Raw genomic sequence first — 18499 nt, forward strand, 5'->3', positions numbered from 1 at the left:
TCATTTTAAACCTGAGATCGATAGATTTTTGTTAACCAAAGGTATTAAGGGATATGGGGCAAAGGCAGGTGGATGAAGTTAGATCACAGATCAGCCATGATCTCATTGAATGGTGGAACATGCTCAAGGGGCTGAATGGCCGCCTCCTGTTTCTAATCACTGTTGGTGCAAAAAAGATTCACAAGGATGATACCAGAACTGAGAGGTTATACCGATCAGGGAAGGCTGAACAGGCAGGGGCTCTTTTCTCTGGAAAAGAGAAGGCTGAGGGGTGACCTGACAGAGGTCTTTAAAATTATGAAAGTTGTTCAATAGGGTAAACGTAGAGAAGATGTTTCCAAGTGTGGGGGAGACCAGAACTAGGGGCCATCAATATACGATGGTCATTAATAAATCCAACAGTGAATTCAGGAGAAACTTCTTTTCCCCAGAGAGTGGTGAGAATGGGGAACTCGCTACCACAGGGAGTGGTTGAGGCGAAGAGCAGAGATGCATTTCAGGGGAAACTAGATAAACACACGAGGGAGAATGGGATAGAAGGATATGGTGATGGGGTGAGATGAAGAGGGGTGGGAGGAGGCTAGTGTTGATGGGGTGAGATGAAGAGGGGTGGGAGGAGGCTGGTGTTGATGGGGTGAGATGAAGAGGGGTGGGAGGAGGCTGGTGTTGACGGGGTGAGATGAAGAGGGGTGGGAGGAGGCTGGTGTTGACGGGGTGAGATGAAGAGGGGTGGGAGGAGGCTGGTGTTGATGGGGTGAGATGAAGAGGGGTGGGAGGAGGCTGGTGTTGACGGGGTGAGATGAAGAGGGGTGGGAGGAGGCTGGTGTTGACGGGGTGAGATGAAGAGTGGTGGGAGGTGGCTGGTGTTGATGGGGTGAGATGAAGAGGGGTGGGAGGAGGCTGGTGTTGATGGGGTGAGATGAAGAGGGGTGGGAGGAGGCTGGTGTTGATGGGCTGAGATGAAGAGGGGTGGGAGGAGGCTGGTGTGGAGCACAAACACCGGCACGGACCAGTTGGGCCGAATGGCCTGTTTCTGTGCTGTGGACTCGATGTAACTTTGGTCCGTGCTCCACGCTACCCTCCGGTGGCCAGCCAATATACAGCAGTTCAATGTGCAGAAAGAAAGACTCGCATTTCTCCAGCACCTTTGATGACCTCAGGACGTCCCGAGGCGCTTTACAGCCAATGAAGTACTTTTGCAGTGTGGTCACTGTTATAATGTAGGAAACGCAGCAGCCACTTTGCGCACAGCAAGCTCCCACAAACAGCAATGTGATAATGACCAGATCATCTGTTTTAGTGATGTTGGTTGAGGGATAAATATTGGCCCCAGGACACCGGGGAGAACTCCGCCCCCCGCCCCTCCCCTTCTCTTCTACATAGTGGCCATGGGATCTTTACATGCACCTGAAAGGGCAGATGGGGCCTTGGTTTAATGTCTCACCTGAAAGATGGCATCCCCACTTCTGGTCTCCCCGCGCAGGTAGAAACATCTCTACGTCTAGACTATCGAACTGCGTCTGCGTCTGAGGAGGTAGCGCCGCACTGTCGGAGGGGCGGTACTGAGAGAGCGCCGCACTGTCGGAGGGGCGGTACTGAGGGACGCCGCACTGTCGGAGGGGCGGTACTGAGGGATGCCGCACTGTCGCAGGGGCGGTACTGAGGGAGCGCCGCACTGTCGGAGGGGCGGTACTGAGGGACGCCGCACTGTCGGAGGGGCGGTACTGAGAGAGCGCCGCACTGTCGGAGGGGCGGTACTGAGGGACGCCGCACTGTCGGAGGGGCGGTACTGAGAGAGCGCCGCACTGTCGGAGGGGCAGTACTGAGGGAACGCCGCACTGTCGGAGGGGCGGTACTGAGGGACGCCGCACTGTCGGAGGGGCAGTACTGAGGGAGCGCCGCACTGTCGGAGGGGCGGTACTGAGGGAGCGCCTCACTGTCGGAGGGGCAGTACTGAGGGAGTGCCGCACTGTCGGAGGGGCGGTACTGAGGGACGCCGCACTGTCGGAGGGGCGGTACTGAGGGACGCCGCACTGTCGGAGGGGCGGTACTGAGGGACGCCGCACTGTCGGAGGGGCAGTACTGAGGGAGCGCCGCACTGTCGGAGGGGCGGTACTGAGGGAGCGCCACACTGTCGGAGGGGCAGTACTGAGGGAGTGCCGCACTGTCGGAGGGGCGGTACTGAGGGACGCCGCACTCTCGGAGGGGCTGTACTGAGGGAGCGCCGCACTGTCGGAGCGGCGGTACTGAGGCAGCGCCGCACTGTCGGAGGGGCAGTACTGAGGGAGTGCCGCACTGTCGGAGAGGCGGTACTGAGGGAGCGCCGCACTGTCGGAGGGGCGGTACTGAGGGAGCGCCGCACTGTCGGAGAGGCGGTACTGAGGGAGCGCCGCACTGTCGGAGGGGCGGTACTGAGGGAGCGCCGCACTGTCGGAGGGGCAGTACTGAGGCAGCGCCGCACTGTCGGAGGGGCAGTACTGAGGGAGCGCCGCACTGTCGGAGAGGCGGTACTGAGGGAGCGCCGCACTGTCGGAGGGGCGGGTACTGAGGGAGCGCCGCACTGTCGGAGGGGCAGTACTGAGGGAGCGCCGCACTGTCGGAGGGGCAGTACTGAGGGAGCGCCGCACTGTCGGAGGAGCGGTACTGAGGGAGCGCCGCACTGTCGGAGCGGCGGTACTGAGGGACGCCGCACTGTCGGAGGGGCGGTACTGAGAGAGCGCCGCACTGTCGGAGGGGCGGTACTGAGGGACGCCGCACTGTCGGAGGGGCGGTACTGAGGGAACGCCGCACTGTCGGAGGGGCGGTACTGAGGGACGCCGCACTGTCGGAGGGGCAGTACTGAGGGAGCGCCGCACTGTCGGAGGGGCGGTACTGAGGGAGCGCCACACTGTCGGAGGGGCAGTACTGAGGGAGTGCCGCACTGTCGGAGGGGCGGTACTGAGGGACGCCGCACTGTCGGAGGGGCGGTACTGAGGGACGCCGCACTGTCGGAGGGGCGGTACTGAGGGACGCCGCACTGTCGGAGGGGCAGTACTGAGGGAGCGCCGCACTGTCGGAGGGGCGGTACTGAGGGAGCGCCACACTGTCGGAGGGGCAGTACTGAGGGAGTGCCGCACTGTCGGAGGGGCGGTACTGAGGGACGCCGCACTCTCGGAGGGGCTGTACTGAGGGAGCGCCGCACTGTCGGAGCGGCGGTACTGAGGCAGCGCCGCACTGTCGGAGGGGCAGTACTGAGGGAGTGCCGCACTGTCGGAGAGGCGGTACTGACGGAGCGCCGCACTGTCGGAGGGGCGGTACTGAGGGAGCGCCGCACTGTCGGAGAGGCGGTACTGAGGGAGCGCCGCACTGTCGGAGGGGCGGTACTGAGGGAGCGCCGCACTGTCGGAGGGGCAGTACTGAGGCAGCGCCGCACTGTCGGAGGGGCAGTACTGAGGGAGCGCCGCACTGTCGGAGAGGCGGTACTGAGGGAGCGCCGCACTGTCGGAGGGGCGGTACTGAGGGAGCGCCGCACTGTCGGAGGGGCAGTACTGAGGGAGCGCCGCACTGTCGGAGGGGCAGTACTGAGGGAGCGCCGCACTGTCGGAGGAGCGGTACTGAGGGAGCGCCGCACTGTCGGAGCGGCGGTACTGAGGCAGTGCCGCACTGTCGGAGGTGCCGTCTTTCGGATGAGAAGTTAAACGAGGCCCCTCGGGTGGACGGCCATCATTTCAAAGTAGAGCAGGGGAGTTCTCCCCGGTGTCCTCAGGCCAATATTTATCCCTCAAGCAACATCCAAAACAGATTAACTGGTCATTTATCTCAGTGCTGTTTGTGGGATCTTGCTGTGTGTAAAGTGAGGAAACTGAAAATGGGAATTACTTTTCCGAGATACATTGGACTGTTGGTTGGGGGTCTCTCCTCGTGTTGCTATGATTTGGGTCATGTTTCACTGTCCGTGTGGCCTCTAGACACTACTTCTGATTGCAAGCATTCTCCAGGATCAACTCGACCTTCCTCATCATTGCGATTGAGTTTACTTCAGTGTCCAGGACACATTGAACCCTCCATTGGTTGGTGCTGGGCTTGTTCCAGTATCGGAGACACATTGAACCTCCTCATGGCTGTGGCTTTTTCACCAGACACCTTTTTACCTTTATTCCGATCCCTACTTGTTATCTCTAACCCGGCGAGTGGAGGCGAGAATTCCAGTCTCTGAATACTGGGCTGACATCCAGCGAGGTTCTGGTGCCTGATGGGAGCGGAGTGTCAACCCGACACCCATCGTATCTAGCCGGACCCTCCTGGTAGGGCGTTGGTCGTCAGGCTAAGGACCCGTCCATATAAAAAGGGTCTTCCTTGTGGAGCACAATCTACTGGATGTAAAAGCAGTGCAACGAATGAGTTGCCTCATTTTTGAAATAATAATTCTCCAGATGTCGCTGGCAAGGCCGGCATTTATTGCCCATCCCTGGTTGTCCCTTGAGAAAGTGTTGGCGAGCCTTCTTCTTGAACCGCCGCCGTCCCGTGTGGTGAAGGTTCTCCCGCGGCACCGTTAGGTCGGGAGTTGGTGGATTTTGACCCGAGGACGATGACGGAACGGCCGATATATCTCAAGTCGGGGACGGTGTGTGTGTGACTCGGAGGGGGAACTTGGAGGCGATGGTGTTCCCATGCGCCGGCTGTCCTTGTCCTTCCAGGAGGGGACGTGTTTGGGAGGTTTTGTCGAAGAATGTGGCTCTGGGCACAGAAGAGAAAGAAGACTTGTTATCCTCCTTGTCCTGTCACCCTTCTCCAGGAAGCCTCAATCCCAGCCAATAAACTCATTCTTTCACTAAAAAAACTTCATTTGGAGTAAATCCAACTGCTTCTCCCATCTCATTAAACATTTCCCCCCCCAACAGCTCCTTCTCTGGGCTTCCTGAATGTGTTTTTCCCCCAATAGACTGAGCTTTCTGAAGTTGGCCATTGAGTTTGACCTTTCACCTCCCAGCCCACTCTCCAATTTGAACCGTTTTTTCCCCCAACGGTTTCTGTTCGCGCCCGTCGTGGGCCGGAAAGCAGCCGGCCAATCAGGGGCCGGGAGGCAGCCGGCCAATCAGGGGCCGGGGAGCGCTGTCACTCAGCGGGCCGCCCCGCCCCCTCTGGCCCCGCCCAGCTTGGGGGGAGTCACAGTCGGCAGCAGGAAGCTTGTAACTTGTACCAGTAACACTGAGCGGCAGACTGGACCGTCCGGCCAGAATGATCTGGGTTAGTCCTGAGTATTTGCAGTTTGTGGGGAAACAGGCGAGTAAGGGTGGGGAATAATAACACAGCGCTGGAAACACTCAGCCAGGTCCGGCATTAGCATCTGTGGAGAGAGACACAGAGTTAACGTTTCAGCTCGATGGACCTCCGTCAGAGCTGGAACAAGGTTTCCAGCATCCGCAGTGTTTTGCTTTTGGGTGGGGGTTCTGTACATTTTAGACAAGCCATCTTCAGGAGGGGAATGTGCAGTAAATTCAGATGCAGAAACTCTTTGCCATGAAGTACTCTCTCTCTCTCTCTCTCCCCACCTGGTCAAACACAGCGAGCTAACCCGTCCTCTGTTCAAAAGGAACTGCTTGAAAGTGAATGGGTGGATAAGTTTAATTTCTGGAAAGGGTCGCTCGCTGAACTTCTTTAACCGGATTTGTTTTAAACCCCGCTCTAAACATCAAACCTCAGGTCAAGTGGACATCAAAGTGTTTTATGTCGCTAATTATTCGATAGTTCTGCTCTGTTTAAACCTGTATTTCCCACAAGGGGATGAATATATTGTAAATTGACTGATGATATTGAATGTGATGTGTTTGTGAGGGTTAAAATGAATCTTTTAGAGATTGCAAGAGTCACTGATGATTCCCTCCCTGACGCTGCTCCTGTGAGTCGATTTGTTTGTGAAATGTCGAGTTTTTCAATTGTTCAATCGTTATTCTTAATCGGCCGATATTTATTTTTCTGAAATCTTCTAACGTGGTGAAGGTGGAAATAATCCACATTGGCGGGTGCAGTGGGAACAGGAGCTGTCATTACTGGTTTTCTAACAAGTGAGGGCAAATTATAACACAGGTTAGGGTTAAAGCCATTGCTCACACCCTGTGTATTGGATTGGTGAAGAATTACTTGCACTGTGTGGGTCTAAGATGGTGATGTTTCCTGAGAGTCGTGTCTGACACACTCGGAGGAATTTCTCTTCTCATTGAGATCCGTTTCTCAAACAATATCAGGTTTTGTTTTAACTATCGGGGGCAAAGCTATGTGCTGACTTGAACTGCGAGCAGGAATTGTGGTGAAGTTTCCAAAATATTATCGGGAGGGATGTGTCAATAAAATTGGGTCAGTGAAACTGGCTCCTGTGTTTCCCGTGTGTCTTCTGTTGATAAACACTTCGATTGAAGGAGAGTTTATATTTACAAGCGAGTGACTGTGTTAAAATCTGTTCATGAGACAGGGACTGATCTGATCTGCACTCTACAACACTGAACATTCTGATTTTACAGACACATTTTGTGCAGATTGAATAGTCCATGTGCTTATTTCCCAACTCAGATGTAGGTTTCACTCTGGAACACGTGGAGGTGTGAATTTCAGTGCAGGGAGCGCACAGACCTTAATAATCCGTTAAATATTAATGTCCCTGTGTAATCCAGCTCTGCTCCTTTTTAGATTTCCACTTTATTCCCTAAAATTCACAATTTTCCAGTCACAGCAGCGATGGTATCCGGGGGATGAGGGCCCGGACTCCGGGCAGAGCGAGTGAGGGTATCCGGGGGATGTGGGCCCGGACTCTGGGCAGAGCGAGTGAGGGTATCCGGGGGATGTGGGCCCGGACTCCGGGCAGAGCGAGTGAGGGTATCCGGGGGATGTGGGCCCGGACTCCGGGCAGAGCGAGTGAGGGTAAAGACGCTGCAGGTCCGGGGATAGACCGGCCTCCGGGACTCTGTGTGGCTCTAATCACAAATTTTGATTTGGGTGTTTGAGCTGCTCTGAAAAGGGGGCGATTCTGTTCCATTCCTGTGCTTTGTGTCGCTGCCCTTGGGGCAGAGTCTCCTAAAGGGGCTGTTAGACAAGGCAACACCTCACCAGGCGGAGGAGGGAGGGCGAGAGAAGGTTAAATCACAAAACTCTCAATTACAGCAAGTGGGACATTGGAGGAATTGGTGGGTGGAGACTCACTGATCGCCTGTCAATCATCACCCGGGGGAAATGACCCTGAGCAGGAGGAAGGAACTGTGCAAAGGCTTCACTCTGCTTTCTTGTTGCAGGGACCCAGCTTGCTGAACCTACTGCTGGGGTTTCGGGTAAGTGCTGTGACTCGAGTAACATTTCAGTTCAGTGTCAGTGGTTGATTAGTTGGGTCAGTGTCGAAGCCGGGGGGGGGGGGTGGACCTCAGTCCCAAATCCAGCGGTAGTTTGGCTCTCTCACTGCCAGTTAACCGCCAGTGTGGGTCATTGATATTAATTGCATCAGGAAATCCTTGAGTTTGGAAGCACTGTATGTACTGCCTGTTGGCCATTGAGGGAGTGGACACAGTAGGTGAACTGAGAGCTGAAAGGAAGGCAGGTCATGTCTTCAGATTAACCCCTGTGATGTGATCTGCTGCTTTTGGTTCGTTTGATTCAGCCATTCCCAGGCTTTGGGTTTAGTAATAAAGATAGTTCAATGAACACATTGAAAATGTTTGATGAAACATAACATCTTATTTTGGACATTAGAAATTTGCAACTGATGCATAAACTAAAACTTTAAAATCCAATTTGAGATTTATTTGTTGCAAAGTGTGATGCTGAGGTGGTTTTGACATTATAAATCTTTACACAGGGAATCTCCATTTTAAATCTTTCCAACTAAAAATTACAAAAGAATTAATTGCTTGGTATACACAGGTCATGTCACTATAAATTATAAAATTCTCATCCTCGTGTTCAAATCCCTCCATGGCCCTCGCTCCTCCCTATCTCTGTAACCTCCTCCAACCCTCCGAGATCTCTGCGCTCCTCCAATTCTGGCCTCTTGTGCAGCCCCCGATTTCCATCGCTCCACCATTGGCGGCCGTGCCGTCAGCTGCCTGGGCCCCGAGCTCTGGAATTCCCTCCCTAAACCTCTCCGCCTCTCTCTCCTCCTGTGAGACGCTGCTTAGAATCTACCTCATTGACCAAGCTTTTGGTCACCTGTCCTGATATTTCCTCGTGTGGTTCGGTGTCAAATTTTATTAGTTGATCACTGCTGTGAAGCTTGGAAACACAAGGACAGAGAATGAATAACACCCGGGCTGAGAGAAAGGCCTTGTCTTATCAGGGTATGATGTGTTTCCAAACGGTCTGTTGTTCGTACATCGCCCTTTCCTCCACAGTTTCTCTCACTCTAAAAATGCTAAGGGAAAGGATGCTATATAAATGGTGCTTGTTGTAAATAGTACATGCCTGAGCTTCAGCCTTCCCACAGCAGTGAAAGCAGTGAGTTACTGGGCAGAGCTTCTTGCAGTGTATCCCTGTGAAGCTTGGGATGTAATGTTCCAGCAGGGAGGTTATATCTGTGGATAAATACTTTGAATCTTTTCCAGGTTCTTTCCCTGTCACAGTTTCCGGGTTCCTTGCGGGGCAGGTTGTGCTGCCCTGTATCTACAAAGGGAATGCCCCAGACCCAGATTTACAAGTCCTTTGACGAATACCCGGGCATGAAGTTGTCCACAGGTTTGTCGATGGGAGCGATGATTTGACACAGCAAGACCCACGGTTCAGAAACAGAACAAACCTCTTCAAAGATCAACTGGAACACGGCAACTGGTCAGTTCTGCTCTCTGACCTCAGGGAGTTCGACCATGACCAGTATGTGTGTCAGATTCTCAGGAGGACGGGTGAGGGATTTCATTCAGAGCACACTGTTCTCGTCCTTCTCTCTAACAGGTGAGAGGTTTCTGTTTCTGCATTGATCAGGAATCTATCAGCAATTTTATGGGTACGATAGTGCAGGGGTTCTGTTACTAGATTAATAATCCAGAGGCCTGGGCTCATAATCCAGAGAAGGTGAGTTCAAATCCCACCATGGCCCTTTGAGAATTTGAGAATAAATCTGGAAATAAAAAGTTGGTATCAATAAAAGTGACCATGAATCTGTTGGATTGTCGTAAAACCCAACTGGTTCACTGATGTCCCTCAGGGAAGGAAACCTGCCGTCCTTACCCGGTCTGGTCTATGGATGACTCCAGTCCCCAGGAATGGGCTACATCTGTCTCCAGATGTTGGGGTGCAGGAGCTCGGGTCCATCGCACCTCTGGAGCAGCCTTTAAAAGACCCAGTGCTCTTACCGTGAAGGTATATCCCAGTAGGCCCAGGATCCTGTGGGAATGCACTCCACAGGCGGATGTAGGCTGCTGGGAAATGATACCGCTCGGGGTAACTCTGGAAATCTTCCATTCTGCCCCTCAGTTAATGCAATCCTGTTGGATTTTTCACTCTGCTGACCCGGTTGCTGATCCTTCCTGATCACTTTGACCCCAGTCTCGTTCCTCCCTGGATATGTTTCTCTGCAGCCCTATAGAGTCTTTGAACATTTCTGCAGTTTGTTCCACAATACTAAACACATGATGTTTTCTTTAGAGCGAGCCCCTTCACCTGTACCGAACACGTCCGCACCAGGTAAGTCTGTTTCTAAACTACTGCATGTGTTTTCAGCTCTTGCATTCTATCGTGCGGGATAGACGGGCAGTAACACTGCAAGGTTTGAAATGCTGTTTGATATTTTGCCAAAGAACGATTCTGTGCGAGTGAGTGGTGTGGGTCAGCGTTACCTGGAACTGTTCCTTAAACTACCTGCAACTGTTATTTCTGCTTCTGAGCCTCGCCTTCCTGTCCCTCAGCGGCTGAACTCTGAGGATTCCCGCTTCCCACTAGCATTAGTGTTTGTGGAAGTCTGTGGGAAAGTCCGAGCCCTCCTGTCGGGAAACTGACGGGACAGGGTGTAACGCTGGGTGAAGTCACCGGAGAGTAATATTGGCCCGGGTGTGAAACCGGCGTTCCACCCGATCCTGTGCAAAGAGTGAATTGTAAAAGCATTTTGAGATTTCATTGGTTTAGCGAGTGAGGCCGAGATGTTTCCATTGAAAGATGGCAAAAGAAATGATGCAGCCTCACACGGGACTTGTCATTCTAAATAGTACATGCCTGAGCTTCAGCCTTCCCACAACAGTGAGTTACTGGTCAGAGCTTCTTGCAGTGTATCCCTGTGAAGCTTGAGATGTAATGTTCCAGCAGGGAGGTTATATCTGTGGATAAATACTTTGACAGGCGAAAAACCTGGAAAAGAGACAGTTTCTGGGTTCCTTGGGGAGCAGGCTGTGCTGCCCTGTACCTACAAAGGGAATGCCCCAGTCCCAGATTTACGAGTCACTTGGCTGGGAGCTGATCTTCTCATTATCCGCGAGTTTGTTGATGGGCGTGATGTGACCAGAGACCACGGGTACAGAAACAGAACACAACTGTTCCCACATGAACTGGCACGAGGCAACTGGTCAGTGAAGATCTCTGGCCTCCGGGAATCAGACCAGAACAAGTATAAGTGTCTGATTGAGAAGGACGGTGTGAGTTATAAATCGGAGCAAGTCACCGATATCACTCTTACTGTAACAGGTGAGAGGTTTCAGTTTCAGCACTTGTGAATTTATCAGCAGTCTATCTTCGATTTTACTTCAGTTCTCAGCAAACCTTGCAGTTTTTAATGTTTTGAACTTCAGTGTGTCTTTATTGGTTAGATTTTTCAAACACACCAGGCAAGTGACAGTGACCATAATTCGGTGAGATTTAAGGTAGTCGTGAGAAAGGACAAAGATGGACCGGAAATAAAGGTTCTAAATTGGGGGAAAGACGATTTTAATATGAGGCAGGATCTGGCCAAAGTGGACTGGGATCAGCTACTTGTAGGAAAATCCACATCAGAGCAGTGGGAGTATTTCAGAAAGGAACTAGAGAGAGTACAACACCAACATGTTCCTGTAAAGGTCAAGGGTGGGACCAACAAGCCCAGTGAACCCTGGATGTCAAGGGATATACAAGAATGGTTTAGCGGGGGGGGGGGGGGGCGGGAAAGGGAGGCTTTTGGCAGATACAAAGGACTAAACAGTGGAAGCCCTAGAGGAGTATAAAAAGTGCAGGAGGGTACTTAAAAAAAGAAATTAGGAGAGCGAAGAGGGAGCATGAAAAAACACTGGCGGGCAAAATAAAGGAAAATCCCATGGTGTTTTATAAGTATATTAAGGGCAAGAGGATAACCAGGGAAAGAGTAGGGACCAAAGAGGCAATCTGTGTGTAGAGCCGGAAGATGTAGGTGAGGTTTTAAATGAATATTTTGCATCTGTGTTCACTATGGAGAAGGGTGATGTAGGCATAGAAATCAGGCAAGGGGATTGTGATATACTTGAACAAATTAGTATTGAGAGGGAGGAGGTACTAGCGGTTTTAGCAGGCTTAAAAGTGGATAAATATCTCAGGCCCAGACGAGGTGTATCCTAGGCTGCTGTGTGAGGCAAGGGAAGAGATTGCAGGGGCTCTGACATAAATTTTCAGAACCTCTCTGGCCACAGGGGAGGTGCCAGAGGACTGGAGAACAGCTAATGTAGTACCATTATTCAAGAAGGGTAGTAGGGATAAACTGGGGAAGTACAGGCCACAGTAAATACTAATTCTAATAGGTCTAAGAGCGTTAAAAAAATAAGCCTGAAGGCTTTGTGCCTTAATGCGAGGAGCATTCGTAATAAGGTGGATGAATTGGCTGCGCAAATAGAAGGAAACGAATATGATTTGATTGGGATTACAGAAGCTTGGCTCCAGGGTGGCCAAGGCTGGGAGCTCAACATCCAGGGTATTCAATGTTCAGGAAAGATGGGCAAAAAGGAAAGGGAGGTGGGGTAGCATTGCTGGTTAAAGAAGGGATTAACACAATTGTAAGGAAGGATATTAGCTCTGATGATGTGGAATCTGTATGGGTAGAACTGAAAAATACCAAGGGGCAGAAAACGTTAGTGGGAGTGGTATATAGACCGCCAAACAGCAATGCGGAGGTTGGGGATGGCATTAAAAGGGAAAATAGAGAAGCGTGCAATAAGGGCACAGCAGTCATCATGGGTGACTTTAATCTACATATAGATTGGGCTAACCAAATTAGTAACAATACTGTGGAGGAGGAATTCCTGGAGTGTTTACGGGATGGTTTCCTGGACCAATATGTCGAGGAACCAACCAGAGATCAGGCCATCTTAGACTGGGTATTATGTAACGAGAAAGGATTAATTAGCAATCTTGTTGTACGAGGCCCCTTGGGTCAGAGCGATCATAATATGATCGAATTCTTCATTCAGATGGAGAATGAAGTTGTTGACTCAGAGACTGGGGCCCTAAATTTAAATAAAGGAAACTACGATGGTCTGAGGCGCGAGTTGGGTAGGATTGATTGGGGAATATCACTCAAAGGGTTGACGGTGGGTAGGCAATGGCAAACATTCAAAGACCGCATGGATGAACTATAGAAATTGTTCATCCCAGTTTGGCATAAAAATAAAACAAAATAGGTGACTCAACTGTGGCTAACAAGGGAAATTAGGGATAGCATAAGATCCAAGGAGAGGACATATAAATTGGCCAGAAAAAGCAGTAAACCTGAGGATTGGGAGCAGTTTAGGATTCAACAAAGGAGGACAAAGGGATTAATTAAGAAGGGGAAAATAGAATATGAGAGCAAGCTTGCAGGGAACATTAAAAACTGACTGTAAAAGCTTTTATAGATATGTGAAGAGAAAAAGATTGGTGAAGTGAAGTGTAGGTTCCTTGCAGTCAGGATCAGGGGAATTTATAATGGGGAACAAAGAAATGGCAGACCAATTAAAAACATATTTTGGTTGTCTTCACAAAGGAGGACACAAATAACCTCCCAGAGATGTCGGGGAACATAGGGTCTGATGAAAGGGAAGAACTGAAAGAAATCAGTATTTGTAGGGAAATGGTGTTAGGGAAATTGATGGGATTGAAGGCTGATAAATCCCCAGGGCCTGATAATCTACATCCTATGGTACTTAAGGAAGTGGCCCTAGAAATAGTAGATGCATTGCTGATCATCATCCAACATTCGATGGAATCTGGAACAGTACCCATGGATTGGAGGGTAGCTAATGTTACCTCACTATTCAAAAAAGGTGGTAGAGAGAAAACGGGGAATTACAGACCGGTAAGCCTGACATTGGTAGTGGGGAAAATGCTAGAGTCCATTATAAAAGATGTAATAGCAGAGCACTTGGAAAACAGTGACAGGATCGGACAAAGTCAACATGGATTTACAAAAGGTAAATCGTGCTTGACTAATCTACTGGAATTTTTTTGAGGATGTAACTGGTAAAATAGATAAGGGAGAACCAGTGGATGTGGTGTATTTGGACTTTCAGAAGGCTTTCGATAAGGTCCTGCATAAGGGATTAGCGTGTAAAGTTAAGGCACATGGGATTGGGGGCAAGGTATTGACTTGGATAGAGAACTGGTTGGCAGACAGAAAGCAAAGAGTTGGAATAAACAGGTCTTTTTCCGAGTGGCAGGCAGTGACTAGTGGGGTACTACAGGGAGCAGTTCTTGGACCCCAGCTATTCATCTATCTATATAGGTTGGTCTGTCTTTCTGGCTATACAATCAAAAGTTATAGAGCGTACCTACACATGTTATATCAAAAGAAAGCTTATCATTAGAGGACTCTAATAGGTGTATTTACTTTTTGGTCAGACAAAAATTGTTCAGACAGTATACAAAAAAGGTTCAAAAAAGGCAACATTCCGCTCATTAGCGTTGAGTGATGTAATGGTTGACCAATCGTACAGGGGATTAACCTGATGGTTGACCAATCGGTGCATCACGGGGGGCATTTCATTGCATGTGTGGGCGGGCCTAATCCTTCTGAGCTGAGGTGAGTGGCCGCCACCTTGATTCCTAACTATTCATTTATTTTTCCCACTTTCTGCGTGTTTATTTTCAAATATAGATTTCCAGCAAAAAAAAAGCTGCTTTTAAAACACAATTAAATTGTTTTTAAAAAAAGTTAATTAATTTGTAAATATTTTCTCTAGTCCTGGTGCATGAAACACAAAAAGTTAGTATGCAGGTGCAGCAGGTGATCAGGAAGGCCAATGGAATCTTGGCTTTTATTGCAAGGGGGATGGAGTATAAAAACAGGGAAGTCTTGCTGCAGTTATACAGGGTATTGGTGAGGCCACACCTGGAATACTATGTGCAGTTTTGGTTTCCATATTGAAGAAAAGATATACTTGCTCTCGAGGCGGTTCAGAGAAGGTTCACTCGGTTGATTCCGGAGATGAGGAGGTTGACTTATGAGGAAAGATTGAGTAGGTTGGGACTCTACTCATTGGAGTTCAGAAGAATGAGAGGCGATCTTATCGAAACATATAAGATTGTGAGGGGGCTTGATCGGGTGGATACGATGAGGATGTTTCCACTGATGGGTGAGACTAGAACTAGGGGGCATAATCTTAGAATAAGGGGCTGCCCTTTCAAAACTGAGATGAGGAGAAACTTCTTCACTCAGAGGGTAGTAAATCTAGAGCTGTGGAAGCTGCAACATTAAATACATTTAAAACGGAGATAGACATTTTCCTAGCAGATAAGGGAATTAGGGGTTACGGGGAGAGGACAGGGAAGTGGACGTGAGTCTAGATTCAGATCAGCCATGATCCTATTGAATGGCGGAGCAGGCCCGAGGGGCCGTATGGCCTACTCCTGCTCCTATTTCTTATGTTCTTATGTTCTTTCACCCTTTTTTTACGTCTTGACTCGCTACCTCCGCCGGGCACCGCAACCTACCAGGGTTACCCCGCCTGCAGGCCTCGAAGCCTCGGTCTCTCCTCCCTAGCCACGCCCGAGCTAGGCACCTCCAGTCCCGCTCAAAAAGCGGCCCGCGATTGCCGCCATCTTTGTAAAGGCTGGCGGGGCGGGTCTGAGCCGAGTGTAGCCACCGCCGGCATCTTTGTAAAGGCTGGCGGGGCGGTACGGATCTCCGCGGAGCCATCGCCGGCGCTGGGGTCGGGTGCTTTGTGGCCTGCGGCCGAACGGCGGCTGCGGATCTCGGGCTGCTCGGGGCGCTGGGCTCGGCTGGGCCATGTCAGTGCGGGTGCCCGAGGCCCCGGGGCCTAGCCTTCTCCAACCGCCGGCAGTGCAACTCGCAACACTGGCAGAGGGGAGAGGGCCTGCTGGCTCCCCCCTTCTCTTTCCCCCCCCCACACCCCCTTCCCCCTTCCTCCCACACGCCCCCTTCCTCCCACACGCCCCCCCACCCCTTTTCTCCTCTTCCCCCCCCACCCCTTTTCTCTCTGTCTCTCTCTCCTTCCCCCCCTCTCTCTGTCTGGCACAGGGTTCTTGAGTTCCCTCAGCACCACCGGGCACTCCAGCTAGTAATATATATTAATGATCTAAACAAGGGAACTAGATGTAATATCTCCAAATTTGCAGACGACACAAAGCTGGGTGGGCGTGTGTGCTGTGAGGAGGATGCCGAGAAACTCCAGGATGATTTGGACAGGTTGGGTGATTGGGCAGAAGTATGGCAGATGCAATATAACGTGGATAAATGTGAGGTTATCCACTTTGGTGGCAAAAACAGGAAGGCAGATTATTATCTGAACGGCAATAGATTGGGAGAAGGGCAAGTGTCCTTGTGCACCAGTCGCTGAAGGTAAGCATGCAGGTGCAGCAGGCGGTTAAGAAGGCAAATGGTATGTTGGCCTTCGTAGCGACAGGGTTCGAGTACAGGAACAAGGATGTCTTGCTGCAGTTGTACAGGGCCTTGGTGAGACCACATCTTGAGTATTGTGTGCAGTTTTGGTCACCTTATCTGAGGAAGGATGTTCTTGCCATGGAAGGAGTTCAGCGAAAATTCACCAGGCTGATACCTGGGATGGCAGGAATGACGTATGAGGAGAGATTGGGTCGATTGGGCTTATACTCGCTGGAGTTTAGAAGAATGAGAGGGGATCTCATTGAAACTTATAAAAATCTGACAGGACTGACAGACTAGATGCAGGAAGGATGTTCCCGATGGTCGGGTTGTCCAGAACCAGGGGTCACAGTCTAAGGATAAGGGGTAGACAATTTAGGACAGAAATGAGGAGGAATTTCTTCACCCAGAGAGTGGTGACCCTGTGGAATTCTTTACCACAGAAGGCAGTAGAGGCCAATTCATTAAATATATTCAAGAAGGAGTTGGATATATTTCTTAAGGCTAAAGGGATCAAGGGATATGGGGAGAAAGCAGGGACAGGGTACTGAGTTTGGATGATCAGCCATGATCTCATTGAATGGCGGAGCAGGCTCGAGGGGCCGAATGGCCTACTCCTGCTCCTATCTTCTATGTTTCTATGAGCCTAACATTAGTGGTAGGGAAATTATTGGAAAAAATTCTGAGGGACAGAATTAGTCTCCACTTGGAGAAGCAAGGATAGTCAGCATGGCTTTATCAGGGGGAGATCATGTCTAACCAATTTGATTGAATTTTTCGAGGGGGTGACCTAGGTTTGTGGATGAGGGTAGTGCAGTTGATGTAGTCTACATTGACTTCAGTAAGGCTTTGGACAAAGTCCCGCATGGGAGACTGGTCAAGAAGGTAGGAGCCCATGGGATCCAGGGCAGTTTGGCACATTGGATCCAAAATTGGCTTAGTGGCAGGAGGCAGAGGGTGATGGTCGAAGGTTGTTTTTGTGACTGGAAGCCTGTGTCCAATGGTGTACCGCAGGGATCGGTGCGGAGTCCTTTGCTGTTTGTAGTATATATTAATGATTTAGATATGAATGTAGGAGGTATGATCAATAAGTTCGCAGATGACACGAAAATTGGTGGAGTGGTAAATAGTGAGGAGCGAAGCCTCAGGCTACAGGACAATATAGACGGGTTGGCTAGATGGGCAGGACAGTGGCAAATGGAATTTAACCCTGAAAAGTGTGAGGTGATGCATTTTGGGAGGACTAACAAGGCAAGGGAATACACAATGAATGATAGGACCCTAGGAAGGACAGAGGATCAGAGGGACCTTGGTATGCATGTACATAGATCCCTGAAGGCAGCAGGACAGGTAGATAAGGTGGTTAAAAAGGCATATGGGATACTTATATTCTCTGCCTCGGCTAATGAAGGCAAGAGCGGGGAGGTTATGATGGAGCTGTACAAAACGCTCGTTAGGCCACAGCTGGAATACTGTATGCAGTTCTGGACGCCACACTATAGGAAGGATGTGATTGCATTGGAGAGGGTGCAGAGGAGATTATGAGGGGCATAGATAGGGTAGATAGAAAGGAACTTTTCCCCTTAGTAGAGGGGTCAATAACCAGGGGGCATAGTTTCAAGGTAAGGGGCAGGAGGTTTAGAAGGGATTTGAGGAAAACATTTTCACCCAGAGGGTGGTTGGAATCTGGAACTCACTGCCTGAAAGGGTGGTAGAGGCAGGAACCCTCACAACATTCAAGAAGCATTTAGATGAGCACTTAATGCCATAGCATACAAGGCTACGGACCAAGTGCTGGAAAATGTGATTAAAATAGACGGGGCTTGATGGCCGGCGCAGACACGATGGGCCGAAGGGCCTCTTTCTGTGTTCTAACTCAATAACTCTGCCTGTGACTGAATCTGTTTTCAGCTGTCCAGACCAGAGGGCAGGTTTGAACCCTAATTCTGGTAACGTGTAGAGCTAGCAGACCTGAGCCTGGGAGGTGAGGAGCTCAACATCATTCACGTGTGATTAGCACTCCCTGCCGACTCAGTCACCCAAGGCCATGTCTCTGTCTGCCACAGGCAGATGTAGGCTGCTGGGAATGATGCTGCTCGGGGTAACTCTGGAAATCTTCCATTCTGCCCCTCAGTTAATGCAATCCTGTTGGATTTTTCACTCTGCCGACCCGGTTGCTGATCCTTCCTGATCAGTTTGACCCCAGTCTCGTTCCTCCCTGGATGTGTTTCCCTGTAGCCCTATAGAGTCTTTGAACATTTCTGCAGTTTGTTTCACAATACTAAACGCATGATGTTTTCTTTAGAGCGAGCCCCTTCACCTGTACCGAACACGCCCGCACCAGGTAAGTCTGTTTCTAAACTACTGCATGCCTTCCTGTCCCTCAGTGGCTGAACTCTGAGGATTCCCGCTTCCCACTAGCATTAGTGTTTGTGGAAGTCTGTGGGAAAGTCCGAGGCCTCCTGTCGGGAAACTGACGGGACAGGGTGTAACGCTGGTTGAAGTCACCGGAGAGTAATATTGGCCCGGGTGTGAAACCAGCGTTCCACCCGATCCCCTGACTTCCCCGACCCGTAGATTAGTTTAAAATTCCCCCTCTGTTTCAGCGGGCATTGTGGGGCAGTGTGTGTGTGTGGGCAAGGAGCTGTGGGCTGGCCTGGTGTGTGTGTGATTATTGGAATCTAACCTCTCCCATCGCTCCGGGGCTAGAATTGACCAGGGATCTATTTGTGCTGGGGATGG

General features: G+C 50.5%; 1 protein-coding gene and 1 long non-coding RNA gene across 2 annotated transcripts in view; both read left to right on the forward strand.

Moving 5' to 3' along the window:
* The window catches only part of LOC147110074 (uncharacterized), a gene marked incomplete at its 5' end in the record, with an annotated part of 87642 nt that overhangs the window by 65706 nt on the left and 3437 nt on the right, over positions 1-18499 (forward strand). Inside the window, 2 exons of the mRNA XM_086002460.1 lie at positions 9598-9636; positions 18063-18101. Coding sequence (XP_085858586.1) covers positions 9598-9636; positions 18063-18101 — 78 coding nt within the window. The remainder of the gene's footprint in view (positions 1-9597; positions 9637-18062; positions 18102-18499) is intronic.
* Positions 4507-9583, forward strand: LOC147110078 (uncharacterized). The gene is made up of 3 exons (XR_015080386.1): positions 4507-5226; positions 7263-7298; positions 8562-9583. It is a non-coding gene; the product is annotated as an uncharacterized LOC147110078 (long non-coding RNA).

Source organism: Somniosus microcephalus, chromosome 12 (genome assembly GCF_052327205.1).
Source record: "Somniosus microcephalus isolate GS21.2 chromosome 12, FLI_Smic_1.0, whole genome shotgun sequence".
In the NCBI taxonomy this organism is placed as follows: domain Eukaryota; kingdom Metazoa; phylum Chordata; class Chondrichthyes; order Squaliformes; family Somniosidae; genus Somniosus; species Somniosus microcephalus.